We start from the raw sequence: 22,930 nt of genomic DNA, 5'->3' as shown, positions 1-22,930 counted from the left end.
AATTAAAATAAATCTAAATAAAAATTACTATCATTAACTAAATAATTCCTATTTAAAACTAAATACTTGCCTATAAAATAAAACCTAAGCTAGCTACAATATAACTAATAGTTACATTGTAGCTAGCTTAGGTTTTATTTTTATTTCACAGCTAAATTTGTATTTATTTTAACTAGGTAGAATATTTAGTAAATACTTATTAAAGGGACAGTAAAGTCAAAACTAAACTTTCATGATTCAGATAGGGCAAGCAATTTTAAACAACTTTCCATTTTACTTTTATCATCAAATTTGCTTTGTTCCCTTGGTGGTATTTTTGAAAAGCTAAACCTAGCTAGGCTCAAACTGATTTCTAAACAGTTGAAAACCGCCTCCTAGCTCAGAGCATTTTAAAAGTTTTTCACAGTTAGACAGTGTTAATTCATGTGTGTCATATAGATAACATTGTGCTCACTCCTGTGAAGTTATTTAGGAGTCTTCACTGATTGACTTCACTGCATGTCTGTCAAAGGCACTTAGATAAGGAGGCTGTCTGCAAAGGCTTAGATACAAGGTAATCACAGAGGTAAAAAGTATATTAATATAACTGTGTTGGTTATGCAAAAACGGGGAATGGGTAATAAAGGGATTATCTATCTTTTTAAATAAGAAAAATTTTGGTGTAGACTGTCCCTTTAACTATTAAAAAATACAAACAACACCCCCAACAGTAAAACCCACCACCCACACAACCAAACCCCCCTATCTAAAAAACCTAAGCTCCCCATTGCCCTGAAAAGGGCATTTGGATGGGCATTGCCCTTAAAAGGGCATTTAGCTCTTTTTCAGCCCAAACCCGAAGCTAAAAATAAAACCCAACCAATAAACCCTTAAAAAACTAACACTAACCCCCGAAGATCCACTTACATTTTTTGAAGACCGGACATCCATCCTCAACGAAGCCTGGAGAGGTCTTCATCCAAGCGGCAAGAAGTCCTCAACGAAGCCGGGAGAAGTCTTCATCCAAGCGGCAAGAAGTGGTCCTCCAGACGGGCAGAAGTCTTCATCCAGACGGCATCTTCTATCTTCATCCTTCCGACTCGGAGCGGCTCCATCTTCAAGACATCCGGAGTGGAGCATCCTCTTCTTTCGATGGATCTTCAAGAATTAATTCTCCTTTAAATGATGTCATCCAAGATGGCGTCCCTTGAATTCTGATTGGCTGATAGAATTCTATCAGCCAATCGGAATTAAAGGTGAAAAAATCCTATTGGCTGAGGCAATCAGCCAATAGGATTGAGCTCACATTCTATCGACTGATTGGAGCCGCTCATAACCCAAAACCCGTAATCTAGCCGATTGTTTTGGTTTTTCTTTACTCTTTATTATTTCAATTATTTCATCCAATATTGTTTTCTATTTTTTTTTTCTACTTTTTTATTTTATTTATTTATGTATCCTTCCTGGTAAAATATTTTTATAAATAAAAAAATAAAATAAATATTGTGCTCTTTCATATTGATGGCAAAATATTTTAATACAATGGGGCCGATTTATCAATGTCTGTCCGACATGATACGCTATAGTGTATCATGTCCGACAGACATCGCTGAATGCCGACAGCATACGCTGTCTGCATTTAACATTGCACAAGCAGTTCACCAGAATGCTGCCCCCTGCAGATTTGCGGCCAATCCGCCGCTAGCAGGGGGTGTCAATAATCCCAATCGTATAGGATCAGGCGGATTGCAGACCGCAGCCTCAGACTTTAGACCGCTGCTTCATAACTGCTGCTGAAACAGGGGCATCAAGCCCCAATGTCCCTTTAAAGGTTCCTGTTACTCCATATAAATTCTCATTTATTCTTGAAATATTTTTTTTTTATTTGTTTACCTTGTTTTTCTGCACTTTTCTTTATTAAAAGTCAGAGTTGCTTCACTATGATCCCATTGAATTTCAACATAACCTTGTGGGATTTCACCATGATCTTGTAAGATTTCATAGTAAACGTTCTTGAACTGAGGTGGACAAGAGAATACCGGCACACACCAGTTTCATGCTTTCTTGTTGGTTCTGGGACAAGCAACCAGATTGGATGCTCAAAGTTCCTTTACAATGAGAAGTGGCTACTAAAGACATTTTAAGGTAAAATATCTTGCTTCAGTTGTATTTACTACTCAGCTTTTTACAGATATACTGCATCACTTTGAGTTAGCATATGGCTAATATGTTCCTTTAATGTGATGGTAAATCTGAGCGTTTAAAAAACACTAGGATTTACCATCACTAAAAATAAACTGTAGCTTCAGATACCATCTTTAAAAAAGGGTGCTAAACCCACCCCGTATGTGCTGCGGCAGCTCGCTAAAGTCAGTGCCTCCGGCCGTCCACGACACAGTGCTTTTCTCTCAATGAGGTGACGTTTCCACCTTTAAACCAATAGCTGTGCGTGTCATCTGACAGTGTTCTGTATGCTAGCACGGCTACTGGTTTAGAGGTGGAAATGTCACCCCATTGAATAAGAGCGCTGTGCAGTGGGCGGCCTAAGGCTCTGATTTTAGCGAGCTGCCGCGGCTCAGACTGGGTGAGTTTAGCATTCTTTTTTTCATAAGTGATAACTGAAACTACTTTATTTTTAGTGACAGTAAATCCTAGCATTTTTTTAAACGCTCAAATTTACCATCACCTTCAGTTATTTTAGTATTGAATAGGTCATTTTGATATTTTCTTTGTTTGGTTTATGCCAGGTAGGAAAGGCAGGATGCCAGCTGACAGTTATGGTTAAGAAATGGGATAATTATTCCCATATATGTAAAAAGAAGACACATTTATTTATTTTAAATCAATTTATTTCTTGATACATGAAAACAAGTGGTTAGTTAATACTGAGACTCCTATACTGTGTTAGAATCTATATAGCTTCTGTGTTTAATGCTTTGATCAACAGACCTACATGTGAAAGGTGGAAAGTTCAAGTCCCAGGACTGTTGTTCCAATGCTTTTAACTGAATGTTATTTTAGGATGTGGATTTAGGATTTTTTTTCTAATGTATTACTTAGCAGAATGTGTTGCAGATACATGGAATAGAATTCTACTTGTGACACAGGTTAATACAATACGTCTTACAATACTAATTATGCATAAAACATGATTTTTTTTAAATATCTCTACGCTTTTCAGTTATAATAATGTACAGAATAGGTTGCAATTTAAATAATGATATATGCAAGGTGTTCCCTTAGAACTTTACTAAAGTTGTCTATCTCATATTTCCAACAACAATCTGTTTCCTGTAAGTATTGTAAATCTGTGCATTGTTTGGTCGTGGTTAAGGCCAAGAGATTCAGCACCTAAGAATCCAATGGGGCCGATTTATCAAGCTCCATACGGAGCTTGATGTCCTTTGTTTCTGGCGAGCCTTAAGGCTCGCCGGAAATAGAAGTTATGTAGCAGCGGTCTAAAAGCCGCTGCTCCATAGCTGCTCCGGCTACTCTGAGGCAGCGGACAGAAATCAACCCGATCGAATACAATCGTGTTCATTGACACCCCCTTCTAGTGGCCGATTGGCCGCAAATCTGCAGGGGGCGGCATTGCACCAGCAGTTCACAAGAACTGCTGGTGAAATGATAAATGCCGACAGCGTATCGATGTGTGGCGGACATGATATGCTACATCGTCTCATGTCCGCTCGCAGATTAATAAATATACCCCATTGTCTTAAATAAATTGTCAGCTAAAAAGCCATAGATTGCAAGAACCTTCATAAAAATTAGCTTCTCTTTGTTTTTGCTAAAACTCACTTTTAAACCAATTTCCATTCAAAGATTATATTTATAATAGACATCTGCCTTCATATGTTATGGAAGAACTGATTATTCTCCCTTTACCATATGAAGGAAGATCGCTGAGACACACACACATACACACAAATATATACACACATATACCAAAGACACAGGGATGTACTTAAAAAAAAAAAAAAAAAAAATTGGATTTCAGAATAATTCTGGATTTTTTCTCATTTGGGATTTATACCTGTATACACACACATACATACAGTATATACATTTTATATATATATATATATATATATATATATATGGAAAAATATCACTATGGTTTACTAGTCAGGGGTTAAAAGCTACTAGCCCAGAGAGAAAAAGTTACTTTTCCACTCAATGTTAAAAATAGGGAAAAGTCAAGATTCCAAGTAGTCCACTGCAATTTCTAACTCGTACGGGACCATTGGACCACTGGAAAGTTCAAGCCCTGTGTATATATACACACACACACACATATATATACACACACACACATATATATACTGTGTATATATATATATCATATTTAGATGGTTATTTAGACAGTGCTGTCATGAACATTCCCTCTTTTCTACTAGTATCCAACAGATGGTATAATGAAATTCAACCCTACAAAGCAGTATGCAATTACTGTCTAATAATAATTGCCACATCAAACAGTAGAAAGTACATTACTAGATTTTAAGGTGTCAGCTTTAGATGTAAACGTCAAAGTGGATATCCACACACAATATGTTAGCATTCAGAGATTGTGTAGAACAGCCTACTGGAAGCAAGCAGCTGATAGCTCTTTCAACAACCTAGAACAGCTGCTTCTGACCTGCGCTATGGAGTAATCGGAGGAGTTGGTTGCCTGCATGCCCTCATTTCCACTGATCCCAACTCCGACGTGTGCGGTCTGGATCATTCCTACATCGTTGGCACCATCTCCAATAGCCAGTGTGATAGCATTCACATGTTTCTTTACCATGTCTACTATTTCAGATTTCTGCAGCGGAGACACTCTGAAAAGCAAGAGTAGAAAATGTCAGTCAGCTACTGTTAAGTAACAAATTATAAGTCTTTTCAAAATGACAGCTGTAAACCAGATTTAGACCTACACATCATGCATTTCTTGGAATCTACCCGAGTTCATTTCTTAATATCTACAGCAGATGTCAAATAATGTGTTTAAACTCTGTTATATGAAATTATTCTCTAATAAGTCTTAAAGAATTCTCAGTTTTTTATACTGACTGTTCCATACTCAGGTTTACAACTTGACATCCAAAACCCTCTCTATCCCCATATAATGGAATGTGAGAGGATTTTCCGTTTCATCACTCTGACCCTGCTGCTAGATCTATACATTTTTCTAGTGCACATCAGATGTGATAAATTACATTATGCATTAGCAAGAGCTATTAAATATGTGAGACAATGCCGTGTAATTGCTTGGAGCCAACAAGAGCAGAGAGATCGAAAATGCACAGAACTCTATCAAAAATCTTACACAAAATATTTACTATTCAAAGACTTGAAAATGTATCCTTGTGTGCTACAAAGCTAGTTAAAAATGGTAAAATATAACCAACTTTATCAGTGTGAAAATTTACATTCCCTTCCATCTATAAAATATTACAGTGCATGGCTTGACCAGTTCTGGGAACTATGGACTTATGGCATCTAAATTATTTTGATATAATTATATAAAACCATAATTGATTGGCTACTAAAAATATGGCTCCTACATTTCAAGGACCATTAAACTTGACTTTTAGCAACGCATAACGGAGCATTGCCTGGTATTTCGGGGCTTGACTTTACTCGGCGGGATCGGACTGGTTTACTTCAGGAAACTGGGCTTAAAGTGGCTGCTCTTAGGTGGTAACTCGCCATAGAACAAGCTCCTGTTCGTTCCTGGTAGAGCATTCATCTCTTTGTATGCAAATCCCTTTGCCTGGCTTTTTTTTTCTAACACCTGAGATCTCATATCTTTGAGCCCTTAATATTTTCTGTAATAATTTTTATTAGATAGCGTAAATATACTTTGTAATGTATTTTTAATGTGTTTTGTGTAACTTTTTAGTTTTGCAAAATAGTTAACCAGAGCTCTGAAGTAGCAGTAATCATTCTAGCGTAAATCGCAAATGCACTCAAGCGATTGCATTTACTTTCAACTTATAAAACAAGTGGTAAGTTAGACAAGTGCAAACCCCCCGCAATAAACCCCTTACCCTCGTGCGCTCCACTCTGGTCCAAAATGTTTCATTATTGTAAGTAAAACATTATTGCAATATACATTCATTATTTATTGTGCATCCTTTTGCTGTAAAATACATCTAAAAATTGTGTTTGTTTAACTTTCTCCTAGGGAGGCAATTTATGTGAGCTTTTGTTTACTTTTCCCTCCCTCTCTAAGCTTCTATTGTGTCAAATGCTTTTAAAAGGTGGATTATCAGTTCTGCATCAACAATCAGTCATTATTTGCAATAGTAAATAAGTTGAATCAGTGTTAAAGGGATATGAAACTCAAACATTTTAGAAGAATTTTAGACAGAGCATACCATTTAAAAAAAAGTTTTCAATTTATTTTGTATCTGCAACATAAGAAATGATAGGTAGAAAATATGAAGCATATTCAGTCACATAACATAAAAATGGGTGAAGAAGAAAAAAGAAGCCCAAAATATTTCTTTCATGATTCAGAACATTCTCATTTACTTCTATTATCATTTTTTTTTCCGTCCTCTTGGTATCTTATGTTGAAAAGTAGGGACATAAGCTCAGGATGATACACGTATTTGGAGCACTATATGGCAGCAGTTTTGCAAGAATTTTATCCAATTGCAAGCGCACTAAATGTCAGCACTATTTCCTGCCATATAGTGATCCAGGCACCTACCTAGGTACTGTATCTCTTAAACCAAGAATACCATGGGGAAAAACAAAATTTATGCGTACCTGATAAATTAATTTTTTCTAGATACAGTGAGGCCACAGAATCATCAATTACTGTTGGGAATACCACTCCTGGCCAGCAGGAGGAGGCAAAGAGCACCACAGCAAAGCTGTTAAGTATCACTTCCCTTCTCACAACCCCCAGTCATTCGACCGAAGGAAAAAGGAGAGAAAGGAAATAACACAAGGTGTAGTGGTGCCTGAGGATTAGATTAAAAAATAAAGGGCGGGCCATGGACTCACTGTATCTAGAAATAAATACATTTATTAGGTAAGCATAAATTTTGTTTTCTTTCTTAAGATACGGTGAGTCCACAGAATCATCAATTACTGTTGGGAATCAATATCCAAGCTAGAGGTGATTAGGGAGGGACAAGACAGGTAACCTAAACAGAAGGCACCACTGCTTGCAAAACCTTTCTCCTAAAAGAAGCCTCAGTCAAAGCGAAATTATCAAATTTATAAAATCTTAAAAAAAGTGTACAAAGAAGACAAAGTAGCAGCCTTGCAAATCTGCTCCACAGAGGCCTCATTCTTGAAGACCCAGTAAGAAGAAACAGCTCTAGTGGAGTGAGCTGTGATTCTCTCCGGAGGCTTGTGTCCTGCAGTCTCATATGCCAAAGGAATAATACTTCTCAACCAGAGACAAAGAGAAGTGGCAGTAGCTTTCTGACCCTTACGTTTACCAGAAAAACAAACAAACAATGCAGAAGACTGGCAAAAGTCCTTAGTCACCTGCAAATAGAATTTAAGAGCTTGCACCACATCTAGGTTGTGCAACAAACATTCCTTATGAGAAGAAGGATTAGGACAGAGAGAAGGAACAACAATTTCCTGATTAATATTTCTATACGAAACAATCTTAGGAAGAAAACCAAACTTGGTATGAAGAACGGCCTTATCTGCATGAAATATGATATAAAGAGAATCACACTGCAAAGCTAAGAGTTCAGAAACCATCCGAGCAGAAGAGATAGCAGTAAGAAACAAAACCTTCCAAGATAACAACTTAATATCTATGGAATGCATAGGCTCAAATGGAGCCTGTTGCAAAACTTTGACAACAAGGTTAAGACTCCAAGGTGGAGCAACAGACTTAAACACAGGCCTGATTCTGACCAAGGCCTGACAAAAGGATTGTACATCTGGCATATCCGCCAGACGCTTGTGCAACAAAATAGATAGTGCAGAAATCTGACCCTTCAGGGTACTGACAGAAAAACCCTTCTCCAGGCCTTCCTGCAGAAAAGACCAAATTCTTGGAATCCTGACCCTACTCCAAGAGTATCCCTTAGACTCACACCAATAAAGATATTTACGCCATGTCTTGTGGTAAATATTTCTAGTGACAGGCTTACGAGCCTGAATCATGGTCTCAATGACCAACTTGGAAAAGCCACGCTTAGCTAAAATCAAGCGTTCAATCTCCGAGCAGTCAGCTTCAGAGAAACAATATTTGGATGAAGAAAGGGCCCCTGAAGTAGAAGATCCTTCCTCAGAGGTAGTCTCCACAGAGGTATAGACGACATTTCCACTAGATCTGCATACCAGATACTGCAAGGCCATGCAGGAGCTATTAGAATCACTGACGCTCTCTCCTGCTTGATCCGAGCAATGACTCGTGGTAAGAGAGCAAACGGAGGAAACATATAGGCCAACCTGAAGTTCCAAGGAACTGCCAGAGCATCCATCAGAAAGGCCTGAGGATCTCTCGACCTCAAACTGTACTTTGGGAGCTTGGCGTTCTGACGAGACGCCATCAGATCCAATTCCAGTAACCCTCATTTGGTTGTTAACCTGGAGAACACTTCCGGATGAATTTCCCACTCCCCGGGATGGAAAGTCTGTCTGCTCAGGAAATCCGCTTCCCAATTGTCCACTCCTGGAATGTGGATGGAAGATAGACAGCAATTGTGAGCCTCCGCCCACTGAATGATTTGCGCCACCTCCTTCATGGCTAAGGAACTCCGAGTTCCCCCCTAGTGGTTGATGTAAGCCACTGAGGTTATGTTGTTCGACTGGAACCTGATAAAACGGGCTAGTGCCAACTGGGGCCAAGCCATCAAGGCATTGAAGACCGCTCTCAACTCCAAAATGTTTATGGGGAGAGTCGATTCCTCCTGAGATCAGAGCCCCTGCGCCTTCAACGAGTCCCAGACCACTGCCCAGCCCATCAGACTGGCCTCCGTAGTCACAATCACGCATGAGGGTCTCTGAAAGCATGTCCCCTGGGACAGATGGTCTTGAGACAGCCACCACAGCAGAGAGTCTCTTGTCGATCGATCCAGAACTATCCTCTGAGACAGGTCTGTATAATCTCCATTCCATTGACTTAGCATGCATAACTGAAGCGCTCTCAAATGGAATTGAGCAAAAGGAACTATGTCCATAGAAGCCACCATCAGACCAATTACCCCCATACATTAGGCCACTGATGGCCGTACAGCCGATTGTAGAGCTTGGCAAGAGGACAGAATCTTGGCTCTTCTGACCTCCGTCAGAAAATTTTTCATTGATGGGAGTCTATAATGGTTCCTAAGAAGACCACCCTTGTAGCCAGAATAAGGGAAATTTTTTCCAAATTCACCTTCCATCCGTGGGAACAAAGAAAAGACAAGATCTCTGTGTGAGATTTTGCTAGATGAAAAGATGGCGTCTGAACCATAATGTCGTCCAGATAAGGTGCCACTGCAATTCCCCTGGACCGAATTACTGCCAACAGAGCTCCCAGGGACTTTGAGAAAATTCTGGGAGCTGTGGCTAGGCCAAATGGAAGCATTACAAATTGAAAACGTTTGTCCCGATAGGCAAATCTCAGAAATTTATGATGATCCCTGTAAATAGGAACATGTAGGTACGCATTCTTCAGGTCTATGGTCGTCATGAATTGACCCTCCTGAACCAGAGGAAGGATGGAGCGGATAGACTCGATCTTGAAGGATGGCACTCTGAGAAACTTGTTGAGGAACTTTAGATCTAGACTAGGTCTAAAAGTTGCCTTGTTTTTGGGCACCACGAATAGTTTGGAATAGAACCAGAGACCCTGTTCCTGGATTGGGAGTGGGACTATCACTCCCAGGAGGAAAAGATCCTTCACACATTTCAATAATGCCTCTCTTTTTATCTAGTCCACAGATAATCTTGAGAGGTGGAAATCTGCCCCTGGGGGGAAAGGTCTTGAATTCTAACTTGTAACCCTGGGATACTATATCCACTGCCCACTGTTCTGGAAAAACTTGTTCCCAAGCCTGGGGAAACTGAAAGAGTCTGCCCCCTACTTGATCCGATCCTGGATTGGGGGCAAACCCTTCATGCTGACTTAGATTCAGCTGTGGGTTTCTTAGATTGCTTCCCCTTGTTCCAAGAATGACTGGGGTTCCAAAAAGGCTTGGACTGGTCCTGCTTGGTAGTGGAGGGGGAAGACTTACCTCTGAAGTTCAAAAGGAACGGAGTTACTCTGACGTCCTTTCAATTTATTCTTCTTATCTTGAGGCAGAAAAGATCCTTTACCACCCGTGATATCGGAAATAATTTCTGCCAAACCTGGCCCAAACAAGGTCTTTCCCTTGTAAGGAATCGCCAAAAGCTTGGATTTAGAAGAAACATCAGCTGACCAAGATTTCAGCCATAGTGCTCTACATGCCAAAATTGCAAAACCAGATATTTTGGCCCACAATTTAATGACCTGTAAAGTAGCGTCAGTAATAAAGGAATTGGCTAACTTGAGAGCCTTTATCTTATCCTGTATCTCCTCCAAAGGAGTCTCTGCTTGTAGAGACTCAGACAAAGCGTCAAACCAATAAGCTGCCGCACTTGTCACAGCAGCAATATACACTGCCGGTTGCCACTGTAAACCCTGATAAATATACATTTTCTTTAAGAAAGCCTCCAGCTTCTTGTCCATAGGGTGTTTGAAAAAGCAACTATCCTCAATAGGAATAGTAGTACTCTTGGCCAGTGTAGAAATTGCCCCTTCCACCTTGGGGACCGTCTGCCATGACTCCTTAATAGACTCAGCCAGCGGGAACATCTTCCTAAAGACTGGAGATGGAGAAAAAGGAATTCCCGGTCTCTCCCATTCCCGGGCAATAATTTCCGTAGCATGGTTTGGCACTGGAAACACCTCTCCAGGAGAGGGTACATCAAAATTTAAATTGCTAGATTTCTTAGGGTTGACAATGACAGGAGTATCGGAGTCGTCCAAAGTAGCCAAAACCTCTTTTAACAAAACACAAAGGTGTTCAAGCTTGAACCTGAAGGAAACCACTTCAGCATTAGAAGAAGGAATTATACTATCTGAATCTGAGATTTCACCCTCAGAGGCTAACGAAGTATCCTCCTCTTCTGACATATGTGAAAGAGCAACTTGGTTAGACTGCACTGGATCAGAAACCTTACTATCTGATTCTCTAATTTTCCTCTTACACCTCCCCTAAAGCATGGGGATGGCAGCTAGCGCCTCAGATACCGTAGAGGATACCTGGGCGGCAATTTCAGCATTCAAATAGACTCCGTCAGGAGATTGTGAGGAACTGCAGGGTACTGCATGTGAGGCCAATAAAGTCTGGGACACTTGAGGAGAAGGCTGTGGCATTGCCTGAACAGCCTCAACCTGAGAGAATGGTGGTAAAGGATCTTTTCTGCTTACTGAAATTACCGAAATCCTATTGGCTGTTCAAATCAGCCAATAGGATGAGAGCTACTGAAATTCTATTGGCTATTAAAATCAATTATAATTTTGTTTGTTATTTTTTGTAATTTAGTGTTTGTTATTTTTTGTAATTTAGTGTTAGTTATTTTTTGTAATTTAGTATTTTTTATTTTTTGTAATTTTAGATTTAATTTTTTTTAGTAGTGTTAGTTTTTTGTAAACGTGTAATTTAGTTTAATTGGTAGTTATTTTAATTTTAGTGTAATAGTTGTTAGGTTAATTTATAGTTTAAACTTTGTTTTTTTTTTTAATTTCACAGGTAAGTTTTTATTTATTTTAAGATAGGGATATTGTAATTTTAATTTAAAGTTAGGGGGTTGTTAGGTTTAGGGGTTAATAGTTTAATTTAGTTTTTTGTGATGTGGGGGCTGGTGGTTTAGGGGTTAATAGGTTTATTTAGTGACGGTGATGTGGGAGGCCAGAGGTTTAGGGGTTAATAACTTTATTTAGTGGCAGCGATGTCAGGGAGCGGCAGATTAGGGGGTAATATCTTTATTATAGTGTTTGCGATGCGGGAGGGCAGCGGAATAGGGGTTAATAGGTAGTTAATGGGTGTTAGTGTATTTTTTAACACTTTAGTTATGATTTTTTGTAACAGTTTTGTTGCGCAAAACTCATAACTACTGGTCTCAGAAAGCGGAACAGATCGTGTTGGTATAGGCTGTAACGCAAGCATTTTAGCCTCACCGCACAACCTGTAATACCGGCCCTATGGAAATCCCACACAAAAACGTAATTTTTTTGAGTGCGGGATTGACGTTGCGTTATAGGCTAAAATGCTTTCGGTACAGCTATACCGACAAAACTCATAATGGCCGTGTTAAGGTTTTTGCGCTGAAATGGCCATTTTTTCAGCGTTAAAACCGTAAAGCAAAACTCGTAATCTAGGTGTATGTGCCTGACATGAACCTTGATGTCTAGTAATATGAATACATGAAGTAATACAGGTAAATAAATTACAATATATCCACCGTGACCTTAGCTAGTTGATATAATAGTTTCATTAACCGTTTCCGGTCCTATATACATTTTGAATAAGTGTGCCACCAGGTCTTATTTATTTTATGTGAAATTCAGGCCCGCTCTTTGTGCATCACACACTGATAGTGTTACCGGCATCCTGGTCTGGGACACTTTCTTTTGAAACACCACTGCGGCTGCTGCTTCCCTCTCGGCCGCCTCCCTTCCATCCCAGCACTCCCGGTCTTCTAAGCCCGCCCCTAAACCAATGACGATAGTCAGGTGGTCTGCAGCATCACTCATCTTTAGTTAATGGAAGAGGGTGTGTCTGGGACAACTTGCGGGCAGGACTCGGATCAATGCACCGCACTAAAGAGGAACAGGAAGGGTATGTTTTAATGCAGCTTTATATTTCAAAACAAGATAGCAGGCGATGCAAAAAAGCTCAGATTATATATACAACAGCTCTCTGTTAAACACGGCGAAGGGCAGGGCTTACTTACTTAAATGACAGGAGTGTAAGGTACTTCGGCACCTTAGAGGGAACATGTCGGTATATATCCTACATTGCACCGCAAGCGGTAAAACCCTTTGTCGGATATATTCCGACATAGGACAGAAAAGGGTTAAAGATAAGTGCAGATAAAAAGGTAAAGGAAAAAGAGGAAGTGGTAGTGATTTATATTATGTGGGAGGCAACATAAAGTCATAATGTTTATAGGCAGGAAACGATGGAATCACAGTAAGTAAAGAAAGGTGTATTAATTAGCATTTATCAGTAACAAAATCACTGTCACCTAGATTACGAGTTTTGCGTTGCGGCTCGTAACACTGAAAATATGGCATTTTCAGCGTTAATACAGCACCACAGCTATTACAAGTCTTGTCGGTATAGCTGTACTGCACACCTTTTAGCCTGGATCGCAACGTCAGTACTGCACTAGCGCCGGTATTACGAGTTTTGCGGTGAGGCTAAAAAGTGAGAGTTACAGCCTAAAATGACAAGATCTGTACCGCCATCTAAAGTCAGTAGTTATGAGTTTTACGCTACAAAGCTGTAACATAAAACTCATAACTAAAGTGTTAAAAAGTACACTAACACGCATAAACTACCTATTAACCTCTAAACCGAGGCCCTCCCACATCGCAAACACTAAAATACATTTATTAACCCATAATCTGCGCTCCCAACATTGCCGCAACTAATTTTTTTATTAACCCCTATTTCGTCGCTCCCCAACATTGTCACCACTATGCTAAAGTTATTAACCCCTAAACCGCCGCCCTCCCCGATCGCAAACACTATTTAAATATTATTAACCCCTAATCTGCCGTCTGCCCACATCACCCCTGCTATACTAAAGTTATTAAGCCCTAAACCAAAAGCCCCCACAACGAAATATACTAAATAAAACTATTAACCCCTAAACCAAAAGCCCCCCACATTGCAATAAACTAATTTAAACTAGTAACCCCTAAACATAACGCCACCCTAACTTTATATTAAAATTACAATTTCCCTATCTTAAATTAAATTAAAAGATCTGTTAAATTAAAAAAAACTAAGTTTAAACTAACAATTAAACTAATATAACTATTAAACTAAAATTAAACTAACTATCAATTAAATAAACTAAACTACACATTAAAAAATCCTACCACTACTTTTACATTACAAACTATCTAATTACAAAACAATACTAAGTTACAAAAAATAAAACACTAAATTACAAAAATAAAAACAAAATGATCAAAAATAAAAAAGAATTACACCTAATCTAATAGCCCTATCAAAATAAAAAAAGCCCACCCAAAATAAAAAAAAACCTAGCCTACAATAAACTACCAATGGCCCCAAAGATATCAGCTCCCCACAAACCCTCCACAACAGTAAAACCTACCACCCAACCAGCCCCCAATATAAAAAACCTAATTGTAAAAAAAACAAAGCTACCCATTGCCCTGAAAAGGGCATTTGTATGGGCATTGCCCTTAAAAGGGCATTTAGCTCTTTACTGCCCAGACCCTAAACTAAGAAATAAATAAACCCTTACAAAAGCCTAACACTAACCCCATGACGATCCACTTACAGTTTTTGAAGTCCCGCTTGAACTATCTTGATCCCAGAGAAGTCTTCATCCAGGTGGCCTCTTCAATCTTCATCCCGGCGGCGACGTCCTGATCCAAGCGGTGAGAAGTCTTCATCCAGGCAACCTCTTCAATCTTCATCCAGACGGCATCTTTTATCTTGATCCCGCGGGCGCGGAGCGGGTCCATTCTGAAGACATCCGGTGCAGAACATCCTCTTCATACGGTCGCCGCGGTACAATGGATCTTCAATGCAAGGGACGCGATTCAAGATGGCGTCCCTTGCATTCCTATTGGCTGAAAATTTTGAATCAGCCAATAGGAATAAGGACTGCTTAAATACTATTAGCTATTCAAATCAGCCAAAAGGATTTAAGCAGCTCTCATTCTATTGGCTAATTCCAGTGCCTCCGGGATCAAAATAGAAGATACCGCTTGGATGAAGATAGAAGAGGCCGCCTGGATGAAGTCTTTGCTGGGATGAAGATCATTCAAGCTGGACTTCAAAAACTGTAAGTGGATCGTCAGGGGGTTAGTGTTAGGCTTTTTTAAGGGTTTATTGGGTGGGTTTTATTTTTTAGTTTAGGGTCTGTGAAGTAAAAGAGCAAAATGGCCTTTTAAGGGCAATGCCCATACAAATTCCCTTTTCAGGGCAATGGGTAGCTTAGGTTTTTTTAGATAGTTTTTTTTTTAATTTTGTGCGTCTTTGTAAAAATTTTTTAATAAAAGAGCTGATATATTTGGGGCAATGCCCTACAAAAGGCCCTTTAAAGGGCCATTGTTTTTTTATCCTAGATTAGTTTTTTTATTCTGGGGTGTTTTTTTTAATGGGTATTAGAATAGGAATATTTTTTTTTATTTTTGATAATTTGTTTGTTATTTTGTGTAATGTATATTTTTAGGGGGTGGTTTTTTTTTTTTTTAGCAAAAGAGCTGTTTATCTCAGGGCAATGCCCCCCAAATGGACCTTTTAAGGGTCCTTCGTAGTTTATTCTAGATTAGTCTACCTAGTTAAAATAAATACAAACTTGTGAAATAAAAATAAAACCTAAGCTAGCTACAATATAACTATTAGTTATATTGTAGCTAGCTTAGGTTTTATTTTACAGATAAGTAGGTATTTAAGTAAGTATTTATTATTTAGTTAATAATAGTAACTTTAATTTAGATCTAATTTCATTATGTTAAAAGTTAGGGGGTGTTAGGGTTAGGGGTTAATATAGTTTAATTTAGGTTGTTGTGATGTGGGGGGCTGGCGGTTTAGGGGTTAATAGGTATTATTTAGTTAATAATTGTAAGTTTAATTTAAAACTATTTTAATTATGTTATAGTTAGGGGGTGTTAGGGTTAGGGTTACGTTAGGGTTTAATAGTTTAATATTGGTTGTTGCGAAGTGGGGGGCTGGCGGTTTAGGGGTTAATAGTTTTATTTAGTGGTAGTGATGTGGGAGGCCAGAAGTTTAGAGTATAATAGTTTTATTTAGGTGGCGGCGATATCTGGAGCGGCAGATTAGGGGTTAATAATTGTAGACAGGCGTCGGCGATGTCGGCAGCAGATTAGGGGTGTTTAGACTCTGGGATTATGTTAGGGCATGAGCACGTTAAACACAGCGCTTGTTTTGGGAGCGGTATGGAGCTTAATATTTCCATATCACCTGAACAAGCAGTGTTTTTTTAAACTTGTAATAGCAGCGCTATAGGGAATGAAATAACGCCACTTTTTGGCGTTCTTTACTTTCCCTATAGCGCTCAAAACTCGTAATCTAGGTGTGTATGTGCAATGCACACAGATATACATTTTTTGTGATTAAATATGAATCATTATTTTAAAATGTTTTACTTATTTAAATGCTGTTAGAAACAAATTCAAATTGAAAGAAAATCTAAAAACCTTTTAAGTATGTAGAAATAAAATGTTCTTTTTTTAAGAGCTTCTTCATTTAAAAATAAATAAATCTTTTAAACCATGAAAAAAAGGTTAAAGTTGTCTATCTGGTGCACTGATAGAAGGATCCTGCTGGTGATTGGTGGATAACTATCGCCTAGATTTAGAGTTCTGCGTTAGCCGTCAAAACCAGCGTTAAGGGCTCCTAACGCTGGTTTTGGCCGCCCGCTGGTATTTAGAGTCAGTCAGGAAAGGGTCTAACGCTCACTTTCCAGCCGCGACTTTTCCATACCGCAGATCCCCTTACACTAATTGCGTATCATATCTTTTCAATGGGATCTTTCTAACGCTGGTATTTAGAGTCTTGGCTTAAGTGAGCGTTAGAACTCTAACGACAAAACTCCAGCCATAGAAAAAAATCAGGAGTTAAGAGCTTTATGGGCTAACGCCGGTTCATAAAGCTCTTAACTACTGTGCTCTAAAGTACACTAACACCCATAAACTACCTATGTACCCCTAAACCGAGGTCCCCCCACATCGCCGCCACTCTAATAAAAATTTTTAATCCCTAACCTGCCGACCGCACACCGCCGCCACCTACGTTATCCCTACCCCTATTCTGCTGCCCCTAATATCGCCGACACCTACATAATATGTATTAACCCCTAATCTGCCCCCCCAATGTCGCCGCTACCTACCTACACTTATTAACCCCTAATCTGCCGACCGGACCTCGCCGCTACTCTAATAAATGTATTAACCCCTAAAGCTAAGTCTAACCCTAACACCCTCCCTAAGTTAAATATAATTTTTATCTAACGAAAAAAATTAACTCTTATTAAATAAATTATTCCTATTTAAAACTAAATACTTACCTGTAAAATAAACCCTAATATAGCTACAATATAACGAATAATTATATTGTAGCTATTTTAGGATTTATATTTATTTTACAGGCAACTTTGTATTTATTTTAACTAGGTACAATAGTAATAGCTACCTAGTTAAAATAATTACAAAATTACCTGTAAAATAAATCCTAACCTAAGTTACAATTAAACCTAACACTACACTATCAATAAATAAATTAACTAAACTACCTACAATTACCTACAATTAAATCAACTAAATTAAATTACATAAAAAACTAACACTAAATTACAAAAAATAAAAAAAGATTACAAGAATTTTAAACTAATTACACCTACTCTAAGCCCCCTAAAAAAATAACATAACCCCCCAAAATAAAAAAATGCCCTACTCTATTCTAAAATAAAAAGTTAACAGCTCTATTACCTTACTAGCCCTTAAAAGGGCCTTTTGTGGGGCATGCCCCAAAGAAATCAGCTCTTTTGCCTGTAAAAAAAACATACAATACCCCCCCAACATTACAACCCACCACCCACATGCCCCTAATCTAACCCACCCAAACCCCCCCTTAAAAAACCTAACACTAAGCCCCTGAAGATCTTCCTACCTTATCTTCACCCAGCCGGGTATCACCGATCCGTCCAGAAGAGGGTCCGAAGTCTTCATCCTATCCGGGCAGAAGAGCTCCTCCAGAGGGTCCGAAGTTTTCATCCTATCCGGGCAGAAGAGGACATCCAGACTGGCAGACATCTTCATCCATGCGGCATCTTCTATCATTTTCCATCTGGCGCGGAGCGGGACCATCTTGAAGCAGCCTTCTTCACCGACGGACTAACGACGAATGAAGGTTCCTTTAAATGACGTCATCCCAGATGTTGTCCCTCAAATTCTGATTGGCTGTCAGCCAATCGGAATTAAGGTAGGAAAAATCTGATTGGCTGATTGAATCAGCCAATCAGATTCAAGTTCAATCCGATTGGCTGATCCAATCAGATTTTTCCTTCCTTAATTCCGATTGGCTGATAGAATCCTATTAGCCAATCGGAATTCGAGGGACGCCATCTTGGATGACGTCATTTAAAGGAACCTTCATTCGCCGTCGGTGAAGAAGGATGGCTCCGCGTTGGCTGCTTCAAGATGGTCCCGCTCCGCGCCAGATGGAAGAAGATAGAAGATGCCACATGGATGAAGTTGTCTGCCGGTCCGGATGTACTCTTCTGCCCGGATAGGATGAAGACTTCGGACCCTCTGGAGGAGCTCTTCTGCCCGGATAGGATGAAGACTTCGGACCCTCTTCTGGACGGATCGGTGATACCCGGCTGGGTGAAGATAAGGTAGGAAGATCTTCAGGGGCTTAGTGTTAGGTTTTTTAAGGGGGGTTTGGGTGGGTTAGATTAGGGGCATGTGGGTGGTGGGTTGTAATGTTGGGGGGGTATTGTATGTTTTTTTTACAGGCAAAAGAGCTGATTTCTTTGGGGCATGCCCAGCAAAAGGCCCTTTTAAGGGCTGGTAAGGTAATAGAGCTGTTAACTTTTATTTTAGAATAGGGTAGGGAATTTTTTTTATTTTGGGGGGCTTTGTTATTTTTTTAGGGGGCTTAGAGTAGGTGTAATTAGTTTAAAATTCTTGTAATCTTTTTTTATTTTTTGTAATTTAGTGTTTGTTTTTTTGTAATTTAGTTTAGTTGATTTAATTGTAGGTAATTGTAGGTAGTTTAGTTAATTTATTTATTGATAGTGTAGTGTTAGGTTTATTTGTAACTTAGGTTAGGATTTATTTTACAGGTAATTTTGTAATTATTTTAACTAGGTAGCTATTAAATAGTTAGTAACTATTTAATAACTATTGTACCTAGTTAAAATAAATACAAAGTTGCCTGTAAAATAAATATAAATCCTAAAATACATACAATGTAATTATTAGTTATATTGTAGCTATATTAGGGTTTATTTTACAGGTAAGTATTTACTTTTAAATTGGAATAATTTATTTAATAAGAGTTAATTTATTTCGTTAGATAAAACTTATATTTAACTTAGGGGGGTGTTAGGGTTAGGGTTAGACTTAGCTTTAGGGGTTAATACATTTATTAGAGTAGCGGCGAGGTCCGGTCGGCAGATTAGGGGTTAATAAGTGTAGGTAAGGTAGCGGTGACGTGGGGGGGGGCAGATTAAGGGTTAATAAATATAATATAGGTGTCAGCGATTAGGGGTTAATAATAATATGCAGGGGTCAGCGATAGCGGGGTCGGCAGATTAGGGGTTAATAAGTGTAAGGTTAGGGGTGTTTAGACTCGGGGTACATGTTAGAGTGTTAGGTGCAGACTTAGGAAGTGTTTCCCCATAGGAAACAATGGGGCTGCGTTAGGAGCTGAACGCTGCTTTTTGCAGGTGTTAGGTTTTTTTTCAGCTCAAACTTCCCCATTGTTTCCTATGGGGAAATCGTGCACGAGCGCGTTTTTGAAGCTGGCCGCGTCCGTAAGCAACGCTGGTATTTAAGAGTTGAAGTGGCGGTAAATTATGCTCTACGCTCCCTTTTTGGAGCCTAACGCAGTCCTTAAGAGAACTCTAAATACCAGCGGTATTTAAAAGGTGCGGGGGGAAAAAAACTTGCGTAGCTAATGCACCCCTTTGGCCGCAAAACTCTAAATCTAGCCGTATGTATGCTGCACTTGGTTGGTTCACAGGCTGTATCATTCTCATGAAAGGCAATATATTGTGGCTGGATTCAGAACTATACCTATGTGCTTAACCCTTAAAAAGGAGTTAAACACATTGGAATACATGGTATAGCGCTGCGGAATCTGTTGGCGTTCTACAAATAACCGATAATAATAATAATAATATCTGCTTAAAAAAGAATGTTCTGTTTTAACTTGAATGTCCCTTTAAAGTAAGAAAAGAAAATAGAAATACAGAAATAGTTGCTTGTGATTTGTAATATATTTATTATCACAGCTGCTGGGAATTGTGTGTTTGCCAAATAGATGATGCAGATAATTGATATGCCTATACCATGTATGCTAATTATCACAATAATACAGTGCACTGAGAGCTGTAGGAGGGGAACTATGGGATTCAAAGGACATTTCCTGATTTGGGAAATAGATTTATGCTTATATCCTAATTAATTAAACTTGTTAATTATGCTATGAATGTTTCACTCTATATTCCTGTATGGTAATGTTGGCTTAAAATGTAGCACATGGGATTAAAAAGAAATGTTTGTGCTGCCGAACATGAACACTTGCCAGGGAGCCCTCCCCTTTTATTTAATTACAGTACATACATTATTCATGAATACACATATAATTCTACTAAGTTGTCACATTTAGTTCTAGACCCAATCAGTATGCAAGTAATACTATTTTATCAAGAATGAACGTAAACTGCTTGTATATATTGCAGAGAATGCTGTACAAGACAAAAAGTCCAAGACATACTGAGCGACCATTCAAATTCCATTAGAGCAACATATACATCCACAAACTAAATCATTAAGGGTTAGATTACAAGTGGAGAGCTAATTTATCACGCGCGCCGGGCACATGATAAATAAGCAGCCATTACAAGTGGCTGGTTATTGCTACCTAAAGCTCGCAGTAGCAATTAGCACTCCAAACATTAACCAGAGGTCAGACCTAAAAATATCCCCCAATTGGCACTATTCTAGTTTTGGTTACAATGTAAAAGCAATTTACTTTGTACGAATAGGAATATTGTTTTTGGAAGTTTTATAGTTTATTGAAATAGCAACAGCAATACAAATAATTATGTTTAAGTAAATTTCATTAATACAAATTATGATATAACAAAAAGATGCTTTACAGTAAGTGAGCGAGACATGATTAAATACTATATATAATAATACTTTTATTTACACATAGGGGCCTATTTATCAAGCTCCGGATGGCCTGCCGAAAATCAACCCAATCGAGTACGATCGGGTTGATTGACACCTCCCTGCTGGCGGCCGCGAATCTGCAGGGGGCGGCGTTGCACTAGCAGCTCACAAGAGCTGCTGGTGCAATGCTGAATACGTAGAGCGTATTGTTCTCCGCATTCAGCGAGGTCTGGCGGACCTGATCTGCACTGTCGGATCAGGTCCGCCAGATGTTTGATAAATATCCCCCATAATTTCTACTTCATAATAAAAAAAAAAACAAGCCTTTAAGTGAGATCACTGTATCATATACAGTATGCTCTGTAAAGAGAACCCTAAATCATAACTTTATGTTTTGCTTTGCATTTTGGTAAAGTAAAAGATTCTTAAAATAAATAGCCCTTTTTCTGAATAGCCCTTATATAGAATTTCACAGTGCCTCCCTCAAAAGATGGCTACCAGTGGCTAGATTTATCAGCTTGGTTAAGTCAATTCCATTATGTGTATTGGAATCTTTATTATTATTAGTACCATATAACAGCTAAAGGTCTCATGTCTGAGTATTGACCTTTCCAATATGGCTTCCACCAGAAAAACAAAGTGATGTTAAAATATTTTCATATGAAAAATGTGTTTTATAATAAAGCTTGTATGAATCCCATCTTTATGGAAAATTGATACTGCAGTATACATGCAGGATAACTGTCACTGTGACATGAAATAGGATATTTTCAACAAACATGGGGCTCGTTTTCATTGAGCTGTAAAAAGCGGAGCCGTCAGCTACCGAAGTTGCCGACAGCTAAAAGTAGTTTACGGCTTCATTTTAGTACCAGGTTTCCATTTAAATGTTTTGCTTTTTGTGTAGGTGTAAGTTAACGTTGTGTTAACGCTTTCAACCAGCGTCGGATTTCTTTAAAAGTTGCTATGGTAACACAACCTTACACTATAAAATTTACGTTTAACGTCTGTGCTCCTTACCTGTGATCACCTCTAAAGAGAAAATAAAGATACACTTAGTTATAATACATATATTTAACTATAAGCAAATTCTATTTTTTATTATAATTGTTTTTCCACTTTATTAATATATATAATATGTATTGCTGCCCTAGGCATAGGTCTAGTTTGAATTTTGTAGATATGTGCTTGCATATATTTTTATATGTAAATACATACCGATATGCAACTATTTCTGTACATGGGACAACAATAAATATTGCATATTAAAAAAAAAATCTACATGGAAACACTTGCAAAATTTTCGAGTTTTAAAATTTCAATGGGAAGTAGGTCTCAAACAAAGAAAGCAAACTGTGAGTTAATTAGAAAAAAAATCATAGATGTAACAAAAAAAATAAATTTTCATAAAACAAAAGCCTTATATCAGTTTAAAAAAGGATAGTATTTATATGACTAGCCAAAAGTGTATAATCCATAGCTAAAATATTATTGGTATCACAACTTCTATTTAATTCACTAATGAGTAGACTTTGTGTATGCTTGAACTGCAGAATCAGATAATGGCACAGCAATGAGTATAATCTCACAGTGGGATTAAGTACAATTCAACCTCTGCATTTGAATAATCCCAAAGACTCTTGTCAATGCAATCTACCGGTAGGTGAAGGCTGCAGCCATATATGTGTATACAAAAGCCATTTAGGAGAGTTGGCCCTTTTTTTTCAAATGAGGAAATAGTCAATATTTCTGTTTAATATAATCTGATGTTTTGGCCCATGTGTTGTTTTTGTAAATCCCTAAACATCTCACAAAGCATTTCCAAAAATGCCT

At 38.4% G+C, this 22,930-nt stretch overlaps 1 protein-coding gene across 1 annotated transcript in view; it reads right to left on the bottom strand.

Annotated features, from left to right (window-relative positions):
* ATP8A2 (ATPase phospholipid transporting 8A2) overlaps positions 1-22,930 on the bottom strand; it is a 1,256,305-nt gene that overhangs the window by 726,990 nt on the left and 506,385 nt on the right. The window contains exon 24 of the mRNA XM_053705572.1: positions 4,622-4,805. Within this exon, the coding sequence (XP_053561547.1) occupies positions 4,622-4,805 (184 nt within the window). The remainder of the gene's footprint in view (positions 1-4,621; positions 4,806-22,930) is intronic.

The sequence above is a fragment of the Bombina bombina genome, chromosome 3, assembly GCF_027579735.1.
Source record: "Bombina bombina isolate aBomBom1 chromosome 3, aBomBom1.pri, whole genome shotgun sequence".
Lineage (NCBI taxonomy): Eukaryota > Metazoa > Chordata > Amphibia > Anura > Bombinatoridae > Bombina > Bombina bombina.
The sequence above is the reverse complement of the archived record's forward strand: the minus strand, read 5'-3'. Positions and strand labels throughout refer to the sequence as shown.